Source organism: Rhincodon typus, unplaced genomic scaffold (assembly GCF_021869965.1).
Source record: "Rhincodon typus isolate 14 unplaced genomic scaffold, sRhiTyp1.1 hic_rhity00001531, whole genome shotgun sequence".
NCBI lineage: Eukaryota > Metazoa > Chordata > Chondrichthyes > Orectolobiformes > Rhincodontidae > Rhincodon > Rhincodon typus.
Genome location: NW_025967169.1, coordinates 1,393 through 22,822, shown reverse-complemented (window position 1 = coordinate 22,822; position 21,430 = coordinate 1,393). Strand labels below are relative to the sequence as shown.

General features: G+C 41.3%; 2 protein-coding genes across 2 annotated transcripts; one reads left to right on the top strand and one right to left on the bottom strand.

The window, feature by feature from the left end:
* Positions 1–2,812: 2,812 nt before the first annotated feature.
* Positions 2,813–5,611, bottom strand: slc35e4 (solute carrier family 35 member E4). The gene is made up of 2 exons (XM_048592607.1): positions 5,392–5,611; positions 2,813–3,930 (listed from the first exon to the last, which is right to left on the bottom strand). The coding sequence occupies exon 2, from the start codon at positions 3,440–3,442 to the stop codon at positions 2,813–2,815; it is 630 nt and encodes a 209-aa protein (XP_048448564.1). The 5' UTR covers positions 3,443–3,930; positions 5,392–5,611.
* A 58-nt stretch (positions 5,612–5,669) lies between these two features.
* cunh12orf43 (chromosome unknown C12orf43 homolog) lies at positions 5,670–20,170 on the top strand (the record flags this gene model as incomplete). Its single annotated transcript, XM_048592606.1, has 5 exons — positions 5,670–5,834; positions 11,087–11,138; positions 16,348–16,446; positions 19,517–19,581; positions 20,080–20,170. Coding segments are annotated over exons 1-5 (419 nt in total), but the record flags the coding sequence as incomplete, so codon positions are not given.
* Positions 20,171–21,430: the final 1,260 nt, after the last annotated feature.

The window sequence follows — 21,430 nt, the reverse complement described above, 5'->3', positions numbered from 1 at the left end:
CTAATTTTCTCTATAGCCACCAATTTCAACAGTCTAAAAGATATAACTCATCTGGAGTCATGAAATCACAGAATTAAAGAATTGATATGGTGCAGAGGTGAGTATCTCACGGAGTACCATTTCCTAGTTTTCTCCCTCTAAGCATGTACATTAGCTCATGGGCAGGAAACAGTGAGCGGGGATAAAGTGTACTCTCTCAGGTTGGCAATGCATGACCAGTGGGGTTCCAAAGGGATCAGTGCTGGGACCACAACTGTTTACAAATATATAATATTAACTTGGAGGAAGGAAGTGAATGTGCTGTAGCCAAATTTTCAGAGGATATAAAAGTAGGTGGAACAGCAGGATGTGAGAGGGATCTAAATATTTTACACTGAGATAGAAATAAGTGAGCAAAATGTCAGCAAATGGAGTATAATGTGGGAAAATGTAAAGTTGTTCATTTTGGATCGGAGAACAAAAGAACAAAGTATTATTTAAATGTAGAAAACTCCAGAAAGCTTTAAACACAACACAAAACGTAAGTAATTTTCTGTGCACAAAACACAGAAAGCTAGCATACAGGTGCAGCAGGTAATCAGGGAGGTTAATGGAATGTTGGCCAATCACCCTGAAATAAGAACAGGGAAGCCTTACTACAACTGTACAAGGTGCTAGTAAGATCACATCCGGAGTACTCAGAGCAGTTTTGGACCTGTTATTTAAGGGAAGATATTTCATTGGAGGCAGTTCAGAGAAGGTTCACTCAGATGATCCCTGATATGGAGAGATTGTCCTATGGGCAAGGACTAAACAGGTTGGGACTCTACACACAGGAGTTTAGAAGAATGAGGGGTGATCTCATTGAAGCATATAGAATTGTTAAGGGCTTGGTAGGGTAAATTCTGAGAGGATGTTTCCCTTCATAGGAGAGTCTAGGACCAGAGGGTTATAGTCTCAGAATAAAAGGGCACCAGTTTAAGACTGAGATGAGGAGGACTTTTTTTTTCCTCTCGGAGGTTTGAGAGTCTTTGGAACTCCTAGCGACAGATAACTGTGGGGTCCTTGTATTAATTTGAGGCTGAGATAGATAGATTCTTGATCAGTAAGAGAATCAAGGGTTATGGGAAATGGGCAGGATGTGAGAAATGTTGGACCATCCACGATTGTATTGAATGGCAAAGCAGATTCGAGGGGCTGAACAGCCTATCCCGGTTCCTATTTCTTATGGTCTTATTGGTCCTTCAAGTAATTCTCTAATACGCCTCTAATGCCTCAATTCAATTTACCTCCACTGCACTCTCAAGGAATGCATTCCAGACCCTAATCACTTGCTGCATAAAAGAAAATATTTCCTCACATTAATTTGCTTTTTTCATGAATTAATTTAAATCTGTGCTCACTCAATCTCAATATTTTCATGAGTGGGAACACTTCTCCTGATTTATTTCATCCACACCTTTCACGATTTTGAGTACAAGGACACCCAGCTCCTTTCGGACATCAACTCTTCCCAGCCTCTTACAATTTAAGAAATATTCCATCTTTCCATTTTCTTTCTACCGTCAGAGAACTTCACATTTATTTGCATATATTCCACCTGCCATGTTGTTGCCCATTCACTTAGCATATTCCAGACCACTCAAGGCATCCTTGCATCTTCCTCACAACTTACCTTCCCACCTAGTTTCATTTCATCAGGAAATTTGCAAGTATTACAGTTGGTATCAGATCGCCTCTGAATTATTTTCTTCTCCAAGTCTCAACTTCTCCCATCTATCTTCATAGCTGAAATTCCAAATCCCTGGAACCATTCTTGGAAAGCTTTTCTGCACTCTCTCCAATGCCGTCACACCCTTCCTAAATGTAATGCCCAGAATTGGACACAACATTAAATGCTCAGCTCTATTTTTTCTGACTTAATTGACAAAGAAGCTTTCTCAGGCACTCAGGAGTGTTAAGAGTCAACCAGGTTTGATGTATCATCTTAGTGCTGGGTAGGTAAGGTGGGTGGTGGTAGGGAGGGTAGATTTAGTGGAAGGTATTAACAAACCGGTTAAGATTTCATAACAAATCTGTAAGTTTCATTGTTTGCCTGAATAATTTTTTTACAAAACTAAATAGAATTCCTCCACCTACCATGGCAGCCGGTGAGGGGGGGGCAGGAATGAATACATGCACTGTACCCAGTATTATCTCTGTATTCTCACATAAAAAATAAGCAGTGTTATATAAACAAGTGAATGATTCAATATGTAAATATCTCAGTGATGATGATATTGCGCAAGAGTGAGGCTGAATTTAGAAATGTAAAACTAGTGGTAAATAATTATTGGTCATCTTTTTCTCATAAAGGGTGATAAGATACCTTGAGGAATCATTTGGATTGATAAATTGAGATACAGACTTTAAACACATTTAAGACAAAGATGGATACCTGGTTTATGAGTTGCCACACTAAAGGGAGGAGGTTCACCGCTGATTACCCACTTCTCAACCCTAACTTACATTCTCACATCATTCCTGGCTGTGAATCATGAAACTATTATTATTCTGCAATCATGGTGTCACAATTGAATTTGTACTTGTGCTTTATGTAACCACCTGAACCCCTCAGTGCTTGTTAAGTGATACTGTCTGAGCCATGTATTATTATTAACATTCTGGTGGAGGTTAAGAAAATGTTAATCTTGGAGACTGGAGCAGGAGTGTAATCTCACTAAATTTCATGAAGCACCCTACCATAATACCCTTTCCCCAAGACAAGCTTGCAATTTTTTCTGTTCATCACAAAACAATCTTAATTGTTAAGCACCCACCCGCCCCGGTACTGTTAGTAAATGAGAGAAGAACAAGCCGACTCACTTTGTTGGATGGACTTCACTCCTCTCAACATGGTTGCAGCAAAAATGTAGAGGCATCCTTTGTGATCAAACTGCACCTCGCCCATAAGACTAAATGATGCTCCCAGGCAGATGGGCATCATGGCAGTGTACTTGAGAATGTGATGGTCCTTACCCAGAAAGAGCTTTGATATGGCTATAGTAAAGAGAGGGGTAGTGGTGGAGATCACTTGTGCAAAGGAGAGCTGCACACAATTGAGTCCCATGTTTCCAAAGCCGATGGTGGCACAGAAGGTCAAGCTGAGCAGGAACACTTTGAATTTAGCAGCAGCAGGTAACCCGGTGACTTCTTTAATCTCCAGGTTGACGAATCCCATCCGGATTAAAGCGTAGTCGATAACAATGGCCGTGAGCATGTGCAGCGCCGACAGCAGGAGGGGGTACCGGAAATTGTAGACGGCGAAGATGCATTTGTTGAGGCTGGTTATGGTGGTGCCGGTGGCGAGAAGGACAGCCACCGCGGCCAGAGTGTGCAACATCCGCCTCTTCTTGTGGGCCGGCCCGGCCGCTGGCTCGCATATTGGCGGAGCAAACTCCGGGAACACATCAGTAGTTGTCATGGTAACTCCATCGCTGGCTGAAAAGATAGTCTTTGAGTTACCTTTCTCCTCTCCCGTGTCCTCTAACGCTCCTAGGCGGTGAAATTCCAGGCAGACCCTCGCTGCTCTCCCGGGATAACAAGTACTCAATAGTTCCACAGTCACCGCCCATTGAACATAATGTGCCCGTTAACGTTTCGCTTAATGTTTTCCCCTCCTTTAGGATACTAAATCAGATCCCTCCTGAAGCAGCTGGGGAGACGTCTAAGATCATTGAAACGCGGTTCCTGAACTCACCACGCCTTGCTGTAGTCAGATGCTGTCTGATGAATCAGGCTCCGCTTTGTAACGTCTTAATAATCCGTTCCAGTTTTGCTCACTTCGGCCTCCAACAAGCTGCTCACAGCCTCGGCTGCTCCAATGAATCAAGCGCAGAAATCCGCAGGATCACACACCAGACGTCACATTTCCAAATTTAGACTTTGATGAGGCGGTGCCAGCCTGGGCAGCTTCCAATATGCAAAACAAAAACACAAACCGAGTGCAAAAGGGGTATTTTCCCCCCTCCTTCTCATGAATTGTGAAGAATAACAACACACACGTTTAATGTTTGATGACGACGACGACGACCATCAGACATCGTATTTAAATCTATGACGGTGGGGTCCTGCCGTACTTCACACGCATTGAAAAACGCCAGGTTTTGTTTACACTGCAGAAACCGTATCCCTTTCACATGACATTTGTAACACCATTTACATCCTTCTTACAAATGTTGTAACGCTTAATGTCGCCTATAAACAAAATCCATCAGAATTTTAAAATTTTTCATTAATTCTTGTGCAAACTTGAAAATTCTCGGTCGTACTTTGATTTCCTTATTAAAAAATTAATCCGCATAAAACACTAACTCGAAAACCATCACTGTCTTGAAATAAAATTCACATGGTTAAGGTCGCAATTTTGCAGTAATTGAATTGTAGGTGTAAATTTGCAGAGGACACCCATTTCGGCAGACACAGTTAATTGTGCAGATGGAGACCGGAAGTTATAGAACAGCAAATAGACCAAGTGAGTCAGTAAGTTTGAGGCAGTTCGATTTCAATGTGGATTTTCTTTTAAGATCAGAGGACGAGATATTGGAACCCATGTAAAAGGTGAAAGTCGAGGCCTCGTGCATGACAAAAAGTGAGATATCGAACGTTTTAAACACCACAATTAGATGGGCCCTCAAGCTTTCTACGTGAATGGAACGGAAATCAAGTTAACGCAGGCTGGGCAAATAAGTTAGCTCTTTAAACATTATCTACACTGCACCACACCAAGTCCAGAGATATTTGCCAAAATATCTGCTTGACCGACATAAACTTTTGATATAGGTGCCTTTCCAGTGTCCCACACAATATTCATTTCAATTCTCAAACACGTCTGCCATGATGTTATTGAATGGACCTATTTCCGCTCCTAATTTGTCTGTCAGTCTGAATGAATTGCTGACCATGTCATCTCCGCCACCCCTCTTATTTCTCGATGTCCATACTTTATTTCTTGTCTCATTACTATTCCTCCTTTGCCTTGCACCACCGTCCCCTTCGTCATTTCATCTATCCTGCCTTTCAAAGAGCATCCCTTTTTTTTTGTCTCTCCACTTGCCCCGCTTCCGTTTTTTGCTTGAAACCTGTAGCATCTTTAATCTCTGCAGTTCTGACAAAAGGACTTGCATTTCAAACGCTAACAACTTCTCGCTCAGCGGCTGTTGCCTGACCTACTGAGCATTTCCAGCATGTTCTGTTTTTATTTTTGATGTACGAAGGCTCACAACCCACATAATGTATTCTACTTCGCTGCATATACTTATTTTAAAGCGTATCAGATTAATGATTTAAGATTTAGTATGTTTTTATAATGTTTACATATTTAATATACATTTTTATGAACGATGCTACATTCTTTAAGAGTTAAAGCCTCACCTTCAGTTGACCCAGGACAATATAAGGGATGGTTCTTGCACTAGATGTGTACACCTGACACTGAACTAAGTATCCAGCTGCTTCCCTGGATGCTGTTGTCAAGGCCGGATTCCGTTGGCATGGGAAGGTTGACGCATGCCATCATGTGACATGGCGTTCGGAAGCCATCCGCACCGGCGTTTGCCGAAAGGCCTCATGGACGATGTAGTCCCTTCGTGACGTCACGCCATTCACAGCGACGCCTCCGTGACTACACGCCCTATGGGGCGCCGAGGCACACTGCGCCTGCGTCCCGAGGACCAACGCGAGCAGGGGATGGGGGAAATCGAAGATGGCGGCGCCCAAGGAGGTATCAGATTCAGACTCTGACAGCGTGGAGGAGCTGTCCCGCCTCAAAGAGGCTACTTGGAATGTCGGCAACTCCAGTTCTCACAAAATAATAGGTAGTGGGCGCTTTTCTTTGTAAGATTTACCAAATTTCGTTCATTGCTGAAACAGAAATTTGTGGAGAGGCTCAGGAGGTCTGGCAGCATCAGGGGAGAGAAAACTGAGTTTTGAAGAAAGGTCACTCGAACCTTCAACTCAGATTTCTCTTCACAGATGCTGCCAGTTTTTCCAGCAGTTCTGTTTATGTTTCAGATCCCGAGCATCGCAGTCCTTTGTTTTACTCGTCCATCGCTGCTTCCAGTTGTAATCTATTTTATGTATTGCACTGGGAGAAATCAACTTAGTTCCATCCTTGGAAATGAAAACAAAAATGCTCAGCAGATTTGGCAGTATCCAAGAAGATAGAAAGAGAGTTAACGTTTCAGGTTAATTGTGTCCTTCTCCATCATAGAAAATATACTGCTCCAAGGGATTATGTTAGTGACAAATGACCTGGGAGGGCAATCCAATTCAAAAGCACTGAAAAAACAAAGTTATTGGCTTTAAGCGAGTACAGAGATAACGGGGAAGAGAGCAAAGTGGAAAGGTGAGAGGCCAGAGGAATTAAATGATAAAGCAATATGCAAACCAAAAGGAAATGACGATTGGACACAAGTAAAAGAACAAATGAGTTATCTGCACTGAGTCATTGTTATTCACATCTGAGAAAATGAAAATGCTGATTATTATTTGAAATTGGGTGAACTCATTGCTCATAGAATCGTGGGGTCTGTTTCCATGCTCTATGACTCTTCGGTCCAACCAGTCCATGCTGAACATAATCCCAAACTAAACTAGTCCCACCTGCCTGCTTTTGGCCCATATCCTTCCAAACCTATTCTATTCATGTACTTATCCAGATGTCTTTTAAATGTTGTAATTGTACCCACATCAACCGCTTCCTCAGGAAGTTCATTCTACACATGAACCACCCTCTGTAAAAAAATTTGCTCCTCATGTCTTTTTTAATTCATGTATCTGGCTTAGAAATGATGGGAACTGAGAGAAAAAGAAATACAACTGATCAAAATGATTAAGTATCAGATACAAGGATATATAATTTAGGCGGTTTGGGACAGAAATCAGGAAATGTTTCCTTATACAAAAGATGGTAGTTATGTGAAACTCTCTTCTACAAAAGCATAGATTTATTTCAAGCAATAATTTCAAGTAGGAGTCAGTTTTTTTTTAGCTGAGGGTATAAAAGCATGTAGAGACAAAGCATATGGATAGAAATAAGATCCAAATGAGCCATGATTTCTCTTTGATGGAAGAAGCTCTGTAATCCTACCTCTGTCGCTTATGGACATTAGATTTGATGTAGGAAATCTGGCTTAATACTTTTAGAAATTTCTAAAATTAACTTGCCCTTTGTCAGTTGATCAATTTCAGTAACAGCAGTTACTAAATACAGAACATAGGATAGTGCTTCACCACAGTCTGATCAATTTTGACTTGTTTGTAAGCTTTCTTCATTTCCGTGACACCAGTTTTTATTGCATCCACTGTTGTTTTTGTGTGTTGGGCCTGGAAGTCTATAATGAGCTTAATCAAAAAATGTGATGTTCTGTTCATAATTGCAGAATTGTTACAGTGTAGTAGGAAGCCATTTAGCACTTTGTGTCAGCACCAGATGTCTGAACAAGTATTTCCCTGGCTGACATCCTCCTGCATTTACCCTGTAACTGTGCACATTCTTCTTCTTTGGAAAAATGTCTAACTCCCTTTGCTGGGATTGGAGAATTTGAGCCATAGGGAGAGGCTGAATAGGCTGGGGCGTTTTCCTGGAGCATTGGAGGCTGAGGGATGATCTTGTAGAGGTTTATAAAATCATGAAGGGCTTGGATAGCGTGAATAGCCAAACTCTTTTTCCTAGGGTAGATGAGTCCACAACCAGAGGGTGTAGGCTTAAGATGAGGGGAAAGATTTAAAAGGAACCTGAGGGGCAACTTTCTCACGCAGAGAGTGGTGCACGTATGGAATGAGCTGTCACTGGTGGTGGAGGCTGGTACAATTACAACATTTAAAAGGCATCTGGATGGGTACATGAATAGGAAGAGTTTAGAAGAATATGGGCCAAATGCTGGCAAATGGGACTAGAATCAGTTTAGGATATCTGGTCGGCATGGACAAGTTGGACTGAAGAGTCTGTTTCTGTGCTGTATAACTTTATGACTCTGACTGCTTTGAATCTGCCTCCACAACACACTCAGGCATTTCAGACCTTAACCACTTGTTGCATGAAAGAGTTTTTCTTGTTGCTTTTGCTTCTTTTGCCAATTGCTTTAAACCTGTGACCTCTTGCTCTCGGTCTCCTCACAAGTGAAAATAGTTTCTCCTTCTTTGCTCCATCCAGACCCCTTGTGATTTTGAATACCTCTTTCAGATCTCCTCTTGGCTTTCCCTTTGCCAAAGAAAACAATAATAACATATCCAGTTTGGCTTCATAACTGAAGTCTCTCATCCTGGAACCATTCTCCTGAATATTCTCAGCACTCTCCAGTACCTTCACATCTTCCTAAAGTGTGGCACCCAGAATTGGACACAATGCTCCAGCTGAGCCTGAACATGTGCCCCATACGAGTTCAACATAACCTCCTTGCAATCGATTCAGGCAACAAAGCCTGGGAAGGATACTGTGAGTTTTATTAACTGCTGTGTTAACCTGAGCTTCCATTGCGTCTCATTATAACAGAGTTGGAGGTCAAAGACGAGAGTGATCAGATTTTCAAAAGTCAAAACCAGGATATATTGAAAAGCCTTGGGAAGGTGATGATGCTTGAGTTGGATGTCCAATGGTGAGAGTCTAGATGAAGAGTGGTTAATGGTAGAAGGTCACATGAGGACATCTCCTGGAATACGTGAAACCAGACTTGACAACCCTCAATTGTTGGAAACAGTAGTTATAAATATTGACTTTTGTTTCAATGAATTTCTCTCTCATTCTCTTTAAAAAGGCAAACTAAGGCATTGGATGACACAGCATCACAGAATCCTCCATTTTACTCTAACTCTACTGTACAATGCTCAATGGCAGGTCCAATCTGCATTTAAAAACCTTGTTTATTTTAATTTGTTCACTGGGTTTGAGCAATACATATTTTCAGGCAGATGCTCTAGTTTAAATTAATGAAATTACTTCAGTACGAGTTTTGTTTGCGTCCAGTTGGGCATGCACATAACCTTTCAATGACTCAGCTGAACTTGCCTGCCACATTCCTCAGCAGCAGTTGATTATTGATGGGTGTGTCTGACTACCTTTTCAAGTGCTGTGGTGAACACTGGTGTAAGTCATCTGTCATAACACAGAGGCTACTTCCCAGCTGGTTCACGTGTGGTCATGGGATTAATTTGAAGGCAGTCTTGAGGATAAATTACTTGGGAATGTCAACATGGAAGCCTGAGCCAAGGGACCTCAACATGAGCTGCCAGAGGAAACGGTGGAGATGGATACAGTTACAACATTTAAAAGGCATCTGGATGGATATATGTATAGAAAGGGTTTAGAGGGATACGGGCCAAATGCTGGCAAATGGGACTAGATTAATTTAGGATATCTGGTTGCCGTGGACAAGTTGGACTGAAAGGTCTGTTTCCGATGCTGTACAGCTCTATGACTCTATTTCTAGGTGCTGGTTATGTGTTTTCCAGAGACATAAAGAAAACCATTTATCTGACAAGGTGGCTTTATGCCATGCCTACCAATTGCAGTGGTGAGGTTTCAGCAGTGAGACCCACTGCCAACTAAGATGCTTAGTTACAGACAAGTTGCAGAAGAACCTTCTGGTCAAATAGGATGACTCTGTGTCAGGCCCACCACTTTGTTGCCCAAATCTTTTGCAACTAACACAAGGCTTGTTAAGAGCATAAATGGTAATAGATTTTTTTCAAATTTAAATTTTATTTGTTAAAAATTTCCATGACATTGGTTTCATTTTATTATGTGTGCGTCATCACTATATATTGAGATTGGCTTAGTCAAAGATCTAAATGTGCTGGCATGGCTAATTGTTGGTTCACATTGATGGTTACAGTGGTGTAAGAGACATTTCCTTCTTGTGGAAGTAACAATTTTGTGCCTTTTCACTTTTTTTTAATTGAAGGTTCATGATAGTGTCGAGTATTGTACTCACCACTCTGTAGCACACAGTTGAACTTGCAGACTCAGCTGGCCCTCTCTTCTATGTATTGGAAAATACATTGTCCAAGTTCACCCTCAACAGGGATAATTGAAATGCTATAGGTGAACTCAAAGCCCTGCAAGGATCCTGCCAGCCAAGACTCTGAGATATAGGCCCACATCTGGATGGTACTATTACACACTTTAGGCCCCTTACTTTCTTACCTTGGTGATCTGTCTTCATCACGCCCATGATACCTCATCCTTTACACTTTACTGTTGCATGCCCCCACACTACCCCATTCTCTGTCCTCCCTTGAATCCGTCTTCTGCTGTTCCATTGCCTTGGCCCAATTTTGCAGATCTCATTTCATCATTTTGCTGGTCCAGAGCCTCTAGGCAAGCCGTCTTTCTCCTGTTCTCCTCCCTTGTGGTGTGTAGTCATCAAAGAAACTGTTGACCTCAGACACAGCTGCCTGATGTCACCTGGTGCATGCAACCTGTTTAAAAAAAAATGACTGGGTGCCAAGAGATTCACATACAGCACTGACCTTATTTTGAAAACAGAACTTCATTAAAAAATCATTCTAAACTAATGTATGTAAATATACTACAAGTTTAAACCTCCCACAGAATGGCGAAGCGTGATGCGCTGCTGTCTTATCTCGATCCAGCGCCAGGAAATTTAAATTTTGCATCCCACCTAATTCAGTCACCCTCCACACTATATTTCCCGCCCTTTCAGGCTTCATCTTACCACCATCACCTCCTCCACACCTCTAATAATCGTACACCAAAATTAAAATTTTATTACACTATAGAAATGTGCAAAATAGAAGGCAGCTCATTACCACCTTCTCAAGGGCAACTAGGGAAGGGAGGTAAATGCTATATTATTTTATAATATTCATAAAATACTATTTGTACCAGAGTATCAAACCACACAAACATTCTACAAAAATAGCCTGTTTGTTTTCATTAGTATTATTCTACATTTCTTGAAAACTTTTTTTTCATTATTACTTTCCAAAAATTCTAAAGGGGATCTGTTTATTGGAGTATGTCTGTTTAAAACAGATGTAATGCATGTTACAATCTAGTTTCCCATTCACAATGTTGGTAACTGTGCCTTTTTTCCCCCTTCATTAGCTGAGACCGGTGAAGACAAGCATATTTCAGTTTCAAATAGACCAAGTCTGAGGTATCTATACGCAATCTTTAATGTATCTACAACTAAGTTTTCTTTTCAACTATCAGAGGGTGCAGTATGTTTGACGTTATGGAATTTATAAGTGCTGCAGGGACTGTGTTCATGTTTTATAGTTCAGTTATCACTGAAAAGAACATGTTAAACTTTTTTAAGAGTTATTCTAGTGCTCATTCTTTATTGTTGTTTTGAAATGCATAGCTCATTAAATTCAACACCACTGTGGTCAAACTTTCAAGAGTTCCTGCTCTAATACTATAAGAATGTCATCAGTCCAGAGACTGGAAGGTTCAAGAATATGATCCATCACCACTTTGTTTGGGCAATTTGGAACAGACATATAGTAAATATGCAAACGCCTGGAACAAGCCATTAACAAAAATGTAGACGCAGTCTTTAGCCAATGCAGCTTGTTGGAAATTCACAACCGTGACTTTGTTTTCTCATGATTGAACCAAACCTGGTGGTTTGAAATGGTTCATTTAAATACAGCATTATGGGCATGTGTAGGCATAAAAGAGTTCAGCTAACTGAGGTAAGAAAGAACTAGTGGTGTTAATTAGCACCATTTACATCTGCTGGCAGTGCTTCTGCCTTTTATTCCCTTCCTCTCCTGCCCACTGTCCCAGGTTGAAATTCAGTTTGTTTGTTCACAACCTTGTCAACAATCTTAATGCTGAGCTAAATTTATGATACCATATTTTTTTCCATCACAAAGACTGCCTACTTACTCCACCATAATATTGGCTGTCTTTGGTGTCAGCTCACTTGCTGTCAAAGCTGTATTGTACTGTTTCCATCTTTGATACCCTCCTGGCCTCCCTTCTGTAATGTATAAACTGCAGTGCATCCAAAGCTCTACTGCCTTATCTGAAACTGCATCAAGTCAGCCTCACCATCAACCTGTGTTCGTTAACTTTTATTGGTTTCTTGCCTGCAACATTTCCAGTTTAAAATTCTGAGCATCTTGTTCAGATCCCTTAGTGGCCATTCCCCTCTCTCTGGAATCTTCAAAACTCTGCCCTTCCACTAAACTTCCCCCTTCGATGGATATGTCTTCAACAGTATAAACCCTAAGTTCTGGACTCTTCCTTCAAATACTTTTTTTTTCTTCATCTCCTCCTTTAAAACTCTCTGTTGTAGTTGCAGTCATACTTCTGTCCGTGTCAATATTTGTCAAGTACAGTTTGTGGTCTGTATTAAAGCTGCTATGAGCTGCATGTTATTTTCAGTTTCCAAACTGCTGAAAAGTATTTTTTGTTATTCACTCATGGGACATGAGTATCGCTGGCTGGCCAGCATTTATTGCCTGTCCCCTTGATGCCTGCGAGAAGGTGCTGATAAGCTGCTTTCTTGAACCGCTGCAGTTCATATGCTGTAGGTAGACCCATAATGCCCTCACAGAGGAAATTCCAAGATTTTGACCCAGTGATGGTGAAGGAATGGTGATATATTTCCAAATCAGGAAGGTGAGTGACTTGGAGGGGAACTTGCAGGTGGTGGCATTCTGTGTATCTGATTCTCTGGTCTTTCTAGATGGCAGTGGTCATGGGAAGGTGCTGTCTAAGGATTTTGTAGATAGTACACACTGTTGCTGCTGAGCATTAGTGATGGAGGGAGTAGATGTGGGGCCAATAAGGTGGACTGCTTTGTCCTGGATAGTGTCCAGCTTCTTGAGCGTTGGAACTACACCCATCCAGATAAGTGGGGAGTATTCCATCATACTCCAGACTTGTGCCTTGTAGATTGTGGACAGGCTTTGGGGAGTCAGGAGGTGAGTTACTCGAGTCTCTGACCTGTTCTTGTAGCCGCAGGATTTATATGGTGAATCCAGTTGAGTTTCCGGTCAATGGTAATCGCCAAGATGTTGATAGTGGGGGATTCAGTGAAGATAACCCCATTGATTGTCAAGGTGCAGTGGCTAGATTGTCTCTTATTGGAAATAATCATTGCCTGGCATTTGTGTGGCACAAGTATCACTTGCCACTGATCAGCAAAATCCTAGATATTGTCCAGATCTTGTTGCATTTGATCCCGTTTCAGTATCTGAGGAGTTGCGAATACATACCCACTTCTGATCTTATGTTAGAGGAAAGGTCATTGATGAAGCAACTGAAGGTTCTTGGGCCTTAGACACTCACGTGTGGAACTCCTGCAGAAATGTTCGGAGCTGACCTGCAACAACTATGACCATCTTCCTATATACAAGAAACAAGAACAGAACTTGCTGGAAAAACTCAGCAGGTCTGGCAGCATCTGTGGAGAGAAGGCAGAGTTAACGGTTCGGATCCATGACCCTTCTTCAGACCTGTCTTCAGCAATTTCTGGGATGTGCAGTTCTTTGATTTTTTTTTCCTATGTTCCAGATATGACTCCACCCAGCAGACATTTTGTCCCCCTGATTCCAAATGATTCCTGTTTTGCTAGTCTCCCTAATGCCACACTCAGTTAAATACCACCTTGATGTCAAGGGAAATCATTCTCACCTCACCTCTGGAATTCAGCTCTTTTGTCCATTTTTAAATCAAGGCTATAATGAGGTCAGGAGCTGAGTGGCCTTGGCAGAATCCAAACTGGGCATCACTGAGTAGGTGCTGCTTGATAGCACTGTTCGTGACACTTTCCATCACTTTACTGATGATCGAGAGTAGACTGATGGGGAGATAATTGTTGGATTTGTCCTGTTTTTTTATGTACAGGACATACCTAGGCAATTTTCCACATTGTCAGGTAGATGCCAATGTAACTGCACTGGAGGAGCTTGGCCAGGGGAGTGGCAAGTTCTGGAGCACAAGTCTTCAGTACTATGGGGCGACACGGTGACTCAGTGGTTAGCACTGCTGCCTCACAGCACCAGGGCCCTGGGTTTAATTCCACTCTCGGGTGACTGTCTGTGTGGAGTTTGCACATTCTCCCAGTGTCTGCGTGGGTTTCCTCCAGCTGCTCTGGCTTCCTCCCACAGTCCAAAGATGTGCAGGCTCGGTGGATTGGCCATGCTAAATTGCCCATAGTGTTCAAGGATGTGTAGATTAGGTGGTTTGTAGGGGTGTGGGTCTGGGTGGGACTCTTTGAGGGTCAGTGTGGATTTGTTGGGTTGAAGGGTCTGTTTCCACACTACAGGGATTCTAAGCAATGGCATATTGCTGGAATGTTGTCAGGCCCCATAGTCTTCGCAGTATCTAGTGTCTCCAACCATTTCTTGATATCACCTGAATAAATCAAATTCAGTGAAGACTGACATCTGTGATGCTGGAGACCACTGGCAGAGGCCAAGATGGATCATCCATTCGGCACAGCTGGTTGAAGATTGCTGCAGATGCTTCAGCCTTATCTTTTGCACTGATGTGCTAGGTTCCCCTGTTATTAAAGATAGGGATATTTGTGGAGCCGCCTCCTCCAATGAACTGATGATTGTCCATCACCATTCACAACTGCATGTGGCTAGACTGCAGAGCTTAGATCTGTTGGCTGTGGGTTCATTTAGCTCTGGCTATCACTTGCTTCTTATGTTGTTTGGCAGGTAGCTTCGCCAGATTGACACCTCATTTTCAGGTCGTTTTGGTGCTGCTCCTGGCATATCCTCCTTCACATTGAGAATACCCAACATTGTATTGTGTGCCACTATCACCGTGCTAAATGGGAGAGACTTCGAACAGATCTAGCAACAGTTTCAAACAGTGCCCTTCTGCACTCTCCATTGAACAATGGTTGAGTGGGGGATATGCCAAGCCATGAGGTTGCAGATTGTGTTTGAGTACAGTTCTGCTGCTGTTGATGGCCCACAATGTCTCATGTTTGCCCAGTCGTGAGTTGCTAGATCTGTTCAAAGTCTGTCCATTTAGCATGGTGATAGTGCCACACAACATCATGGTGGGTATTCTCAATGTGAAGGCAGGGCTTCATCTCTACAAGGTCTGTGTGGTGGTATCTCTTACCGAAACTGTCATGGACAGATGCATCTGTAGTCAGCAGATTGGTGAGGATGAGATCACGTTTTTCCCACTTGTTGGTTCCGTTATCACCTGCCACAAACACTGTCTAGTGGCTGTGCCCTTTAGGACCCGATTAGCTCAATCAGTAGAACCACTTTTGGTGCTGGATGTTGAAATACCCCATCAAGAGTTTATTTTGCACCCTTGCCACCTTCCATGTCTCCTCCAAGTGTTGTTCAACATGGAGTAACGATGCGTCAGCTGAGGGAGGACAGTACTTAGTAAGCACCAGAAGTTTTCCTTGCCCATATTTAACCTGAAACCATGAGACTTTGTGGAGTCTAGAATCAATATTGAGGCCTCCCATGGTAATTCCATTCCAATTGTATGCCACTGTGCTGCCAGGTCTGTCCCACTGGTTGGACAGAACATATCCGGGAATGGTGATATTGGTATCTGGGACGCTGCCTGTAAGGTATGAAGAGGCAGATAAGACTGTTGTTTGATTTCTCTGTGAGACAACTAGAGTCACTCTCCCCTAGATTTTAGTGAGGAGGACTTTGTGGGGTTGATAGAGCTGTTTCTGCCATTGTCTTTTCCGATGCCTAGGTTGATGCCAGGTGGTCCGTCTAGTTTCATTTCTTTGTTGAGAATTTGTAGCAATTGATACAACTGAGTGGATATTTCAGTGTGCGGTTGAGAGTCAACCACATTCTTGTAGGTCTGGAGACACATGTAGGCCAGAGCAGGTGAGGATGGCAGATTTTCTTCCCGGAGGACATTAGTGAACAGATGAGTTTTTCTGACAATCCACAGTGGTTTCATGGTCATTTCCTGGTCTTAATTCCAGATTTTTAAAATTGAATTCAAATGCCGCCATCTGCTGTAGTGAGATTTGAACCTGGAACCCCAGAACATCAGCTGACTTTCTGGGTTAACAGTCTAGCAATAATACCACTAGGTCATTGCCTCCCCAAGTCTTACTTAATATTATACTGTTAAAGATGTATTCTGAATTCACTTCATAAAATGGAGTTTGACAAATTAACAGGGTTAATTAACTATTAATTCATTCTATTGGAATTCAACATAAATAACAGTTATAAATGTTGCTTTTGATTTGATAGTGCAAGCCAAGTCCTTAAGTATTTGCCATTCATAATTTCTATAGTGTCCCTCACTGAAAAACTCGGATGCGTATTTGTGGCTCTCCTAAAAGTCTCTTACACTCCTTAAGATTTATTTTATTCCTGTTTTCTCCCTTCCTACAGGCAGAAAGTAGATGATCACCAGCACGATGGAAATGAGCTGCGGACAACGCCTGAATTTCGGTGTCATGTTGCAAAAAAGCTGGGTGCTTTGCTAGATAGGTAGGAAGAGTTAGTACTCTTACAGTGAATTGTTGGCTGTATATGTAACCTGTATTCATGTCACACTGCATTCCCAGGCAACCTGCTTTTGTTTTTACACTACTGTTTGCTCGAATTAGGTATTCCTTTGCTTGCTATGGAGGAACAGTGGTAATCATAAGCAATTAAGACTAACTTAAGAATTAACAGTTCTGTTTGGCAAAAGTAGTTGTTTAATCAAAATTGGAAAACTGTCTTTTAATTTTTTAAATCTGTAAATATATGAAATGTGTGTGCAGTGTGAGATGTATCAGTAAAATCAGAGCTAGGAGATATCTTCTCTTGCAGCACCTGATTTCTGTTACTTGGACTGTACTGTAGGATTTGCAAAGCTCACTTGAACATTAAGTGGTGAAAAATTAGGTACTCCAGTAGCCATAGAAAATTGAATTGCTTTCATCATTTTGACCTTGTTGCATAATTACTAGCTTTTAACCTTCTGAAGACATCTGCCTCCACTTGATTTATGCTCTGCACTACATTGACTCCTTGTCTAATGACCATGCTTGTCTCATTATGACCCTGTAAAGCACCCCTGAACATTTTGGTGCACTGTATTAAAACATGTGTTCTACAGCTCAAGGGACCGGTAACCAAAAGAGAAAGTCAATCGTATTAGTTTTGTAAGTACAGAAGAGCTTTACAAAGTAAATCTAATTTATAAGGAACATTTGACCTTGCATCTTGTACAGTTTAGTGAACATGTAATTCTATTATTGACTTTGGTCAGGACATCATCAAGAACAGGTTTCAGGGCTAAGAGACCAGCATGACTTGATCTGCTGTATTTTTCTTATAAAATTACAAGATGTGCATCTAGTCTTTACATCCTGGCAATTTGATTAATTTATGTAGAACAATCAGAAACAAAAACGAAACCTCTGTGTGAAATTAAGTATAAGAAGGCTATCCATTCTTGACGCAATTTCATTTTACAAGGGGAGTTTTATTCCCCTACCATTTCCTCTGTGTAAAAGGTGGGGAGATGGTGGGAAAGTGATAACGTCACTGGAGTACTATTCCAAACAAAAACAGACTAATCCTCAGGGGGTATAGATTCCTATCTCATCATGGCAGCTGGTAAAAATGAAAGGTAATTACTTAAAAAAAAAAGTGGGATTAAAAGTTAATTTCAGTAATGATGACCATGACACTGATCATCAATTGTTGTATAAATATCGTGTGGAGGGAACAAAATCTGACCTTACTTGGTCAGACCTACATGAGACTCAAGTCTCTTGCAGTGTGCCTGACTCTTAAGTGTTGTCTGAAATGGCAAGCCAAGAGCAATTAAGAATGGGTAACAAATATTGTCCTCTATAGCAACGCTCACATCCCATGAAAGAATAAATATTTTTAAAAATGAGATTCCACTACAGAACAGTTTTGTTTTGTTCCTCCTACAACGGTCAAAACATTGGTAGAGAAAAGGAATTAGAAAGGCTGGCCTAAAAACTGATAAGTCACCACAATCAGATAGGGTGTATCCAAGGCCGCTGAGGGAAGTAAGGGTGGAAATTGCAAAAGCACTAACTGGCCATAAACTTCTAATTCTTCTTTGATACTGGGATGATGCCAGAGGACTGGAAGATTACTAATGTTACACGTTTATTCGAAAAAAGTGTAAGAACAAACCAAAATCCATCGGTTTAATCTCCATTACAAGAAATCTTTTATAAATAATAATCTGGGACAAAATTAACACTCACCTGCAGAAGTGTTGCTGATTCACAGGTATTTCATTAATTTGATGGGGCTTTTGATGAGGTAACAGATAGGTTTGAATGAATCATGCAGTTGATGTGGCACCCACAACTTTCAAAAATTTTATGAAAAGTGCCACATTATATATTTGTCCACAAAGTTAAAGCTAATGGAACAAAAAGAACAGTGGCAGCTATGCCGTTCGCTGTGCTGCAGGAAAGAATGAGAAGTGGTGAAAAGTTGTTTATCGGTAAATAGCGGGGATCCCCAGGGTCAGAACTAGGTTTTTCTTGATCAATCTAAATGACCTTTTATTTGACAAATAAAATGGGTATTAACTTTTTGGCATACTGTATTGCAGTCATAATTAACATTGACAATCTCATGGTGTTTAGAATTTAAATATTGCTGAGAAGAGACAAATGTTGCTGAAGCTTTTTGTCTTACGCTCAGCAGGACAAATGCAAGAACGCCAAATCTTAAATAATCACAACAAGTTATCCTACAGAAAAAGAGGTGCTGATTGATTGGCAAGTTGAATCTGGTCAAGGTGTTGCCATGGAGGAAGCAATGGGAAACTATCGTCTCCCTATGCTTTCAGGTAATTCAAAAATGGCACAAAGCTTGAACATTTTTTTTGTTTGCAGAGAACTGGTTCCTGCATGTGAATGTATACCGTTGCAATTAAATGTAAATCAGCCATGTTATGAGCTTGATTGATTATCTTAAATTACTTTTCAGTGTAACTATTAGTATGCTTGGGGTTATTCAGCAAGTTTTGCCCAATTGCAAACTCACACCCAATAGTAGATACTTTGTTTTGGAGTTTATAAGCATGAGCTAATAGCATTGTCTATATTCTGCCTATTATGAACAATGGGAGGAGGAGGAACATGCTGTTTGATTTGGTCAGTGAATCATTGGGATATACAACCTATGCAGCTGAAATTGTAGTGACACAGAAATTCACACAGGACAGATTCAAAACTGTTTTGGGCAGAATGTCTTTATCATTGATGGTACTGCTCTATTTGTGGTAAATACCTCTCATATCGCCACTGCAGTGTAGCAGCGTGAAAGTTTCCGCAACACATGTCTGTCTTTTCAGCAATGAACAGTTAATTCACACCTGTATAATTATAGAATGTGATCTTTTTTCAGAATGAGAACAAGTAAAGCTTCAAATGACTAGAAGACTGTACACAGTTATAGTCCATAGTCTTAACTCAATTAGATACTATTTTGAACTAGATTGAAGCTATATGAAAATAGAGGTGCAATTCAATTATATTCAGTTATACTCTTAACAGTCTGTTTTACTTTTCAGTATCATCACTGTCGACAGCTCTGTGCAGTCTTCACAGCAACGAATAGAGGATGGTGATGAAGAAGGTAATTCGATTAACTCCTGTTTACTCCATGAAAATGACATAGAAAATCAGCCATGATTTTATGTAAGGGCTGATTAGCCTATTCCGGCTCCCATCATTGGTGCTACAAAAATATGTTAATGTAGCTTCAAGACAATTATTTTTAGCTCAGTTTATTAATTTACAGTATACCATTGTATTATTGTTTTAAAAATTGTGAACGCTATACTTCTGATGAAAGTTTGGGAAATGGTTCATATTCTATTCAAGTATTGGCATCAAGGGCAGATAAAGTAGGCATAGAATAGTTGCTTATTGTAAATGCTACGCAGCAGTCTGACATCCATCCCATACCTCCAAATTAGATTAGCCAATTTATGCTGACTAAGTTATATCTGCTGAAAGTTAATTTGCGCAAGAATGTTAAAGTCAGCTGAAAAAGACCTTCATCTATCTGATCTATGTTGCATTTTTTTAAGCTTTAAAGGGCGTCAGTCTAGGATTTGTTTTTATTTTGCAGGCTTTCGTTTATTCTCCACATCTGTTCCAGGGGATTGTGGGAAAGTAGAATCCTCGCCTCCAGTTAAACGGAGACTTACGTCTAGTTCAAGGTAATGTCTGATTCTTCAATAGATCTGCTATCTTTGTCATAAATTTCTGGACCATATTGGTTTCTTGTTAAAATTGCAAAAAGAGAACTCCCATGGTCCAAAGATATGCAGGTTAGGTGGATTGGCCATGCTGAATTGCACATAGTGTCCAGGATGTGCAGACGAGGTGGATTAGTCATGGGAAATGCAGGGTTACAGGAATAGGGTAGGGTTGTGGTACTGGGTGGGATGCTCTTGGTGGGGGGGGGGAGCGCGGTGAGAAGGGAATCAGGAAGTCATGGGCCAAATGGCCTGCTTCCATTCTGTAGGGATTCTATGATTCCTTGGGAACAAACTTGCAGATAGGTTTTTCCAAACCCTTTTCTCATTGCAACTCCAAACAGGTAGGCAGTTTCAGTGAATTACATTGGGTCCTGTGTTGGTTCCAGAACCGTACACAATGTTGAATCTCACTGACGAGCTCTAGACCAGTGTTTTTCACAATGCAGCTCTCTGACTTCTTGACGCCCATACTTGTTTTCTCTGCAGCCTCTCATCCCATCCCTATTGTTGGTCTCTTCCCTCCCTCCTACCTCACCACCTCTCTCCTGCTGATCATTTCCCTCCCCAGTCTTCCTGCCTACGTCTTCTGTCCACACACACTCCTTTGTTCCCTGACCATCCTGCTCTCTGATATCATCGTCTCCTTCATCGCTTCCCTCCTTAAGCCTGCACTCAGCCTCTTATGCTCCCTCGTTTGCTTCCTTCCTCTTACAGCCTCTTACTGAAGCCTTTGCTTACATCAAATGCTTTAGAGAAGGAAGCTGTGACCAAGAGAGTGGGTCATTAATCAGACGGTGTGTCAGGAAGGGAAGTGGCATAGCTGAACATAATATCTAATTTTTATTTTCTTTGCATTCTCTGATTTATTGAAGACTGTTAACCTGATATGGGCTTATTAATATGCCTAAGAGCAGCTTTTCAATCACTGAAAATGCGAGTTCAGTAGAGTCATAGAGACTTATAGCATGGAAACAGACCCTTTATTCGAACCAGTCCATGCTGAATATAATCCCAAACTAAACCAGTCCAATCTGCCTGCTCCTGGCCCATCTCCCTCCAAATCTTTCCTATTCATGTGCTTATCTAAGTGTCTTTTAAACGTTGTAACTGTGCCTGCACCACCACTTCTTGAGAGTGTTGAATCCTCCACTGGATAGTGGCCTTGTTTAATCAACCAACAACTCCAACCAACAACTCCAACCAACAACTCCAACCAAC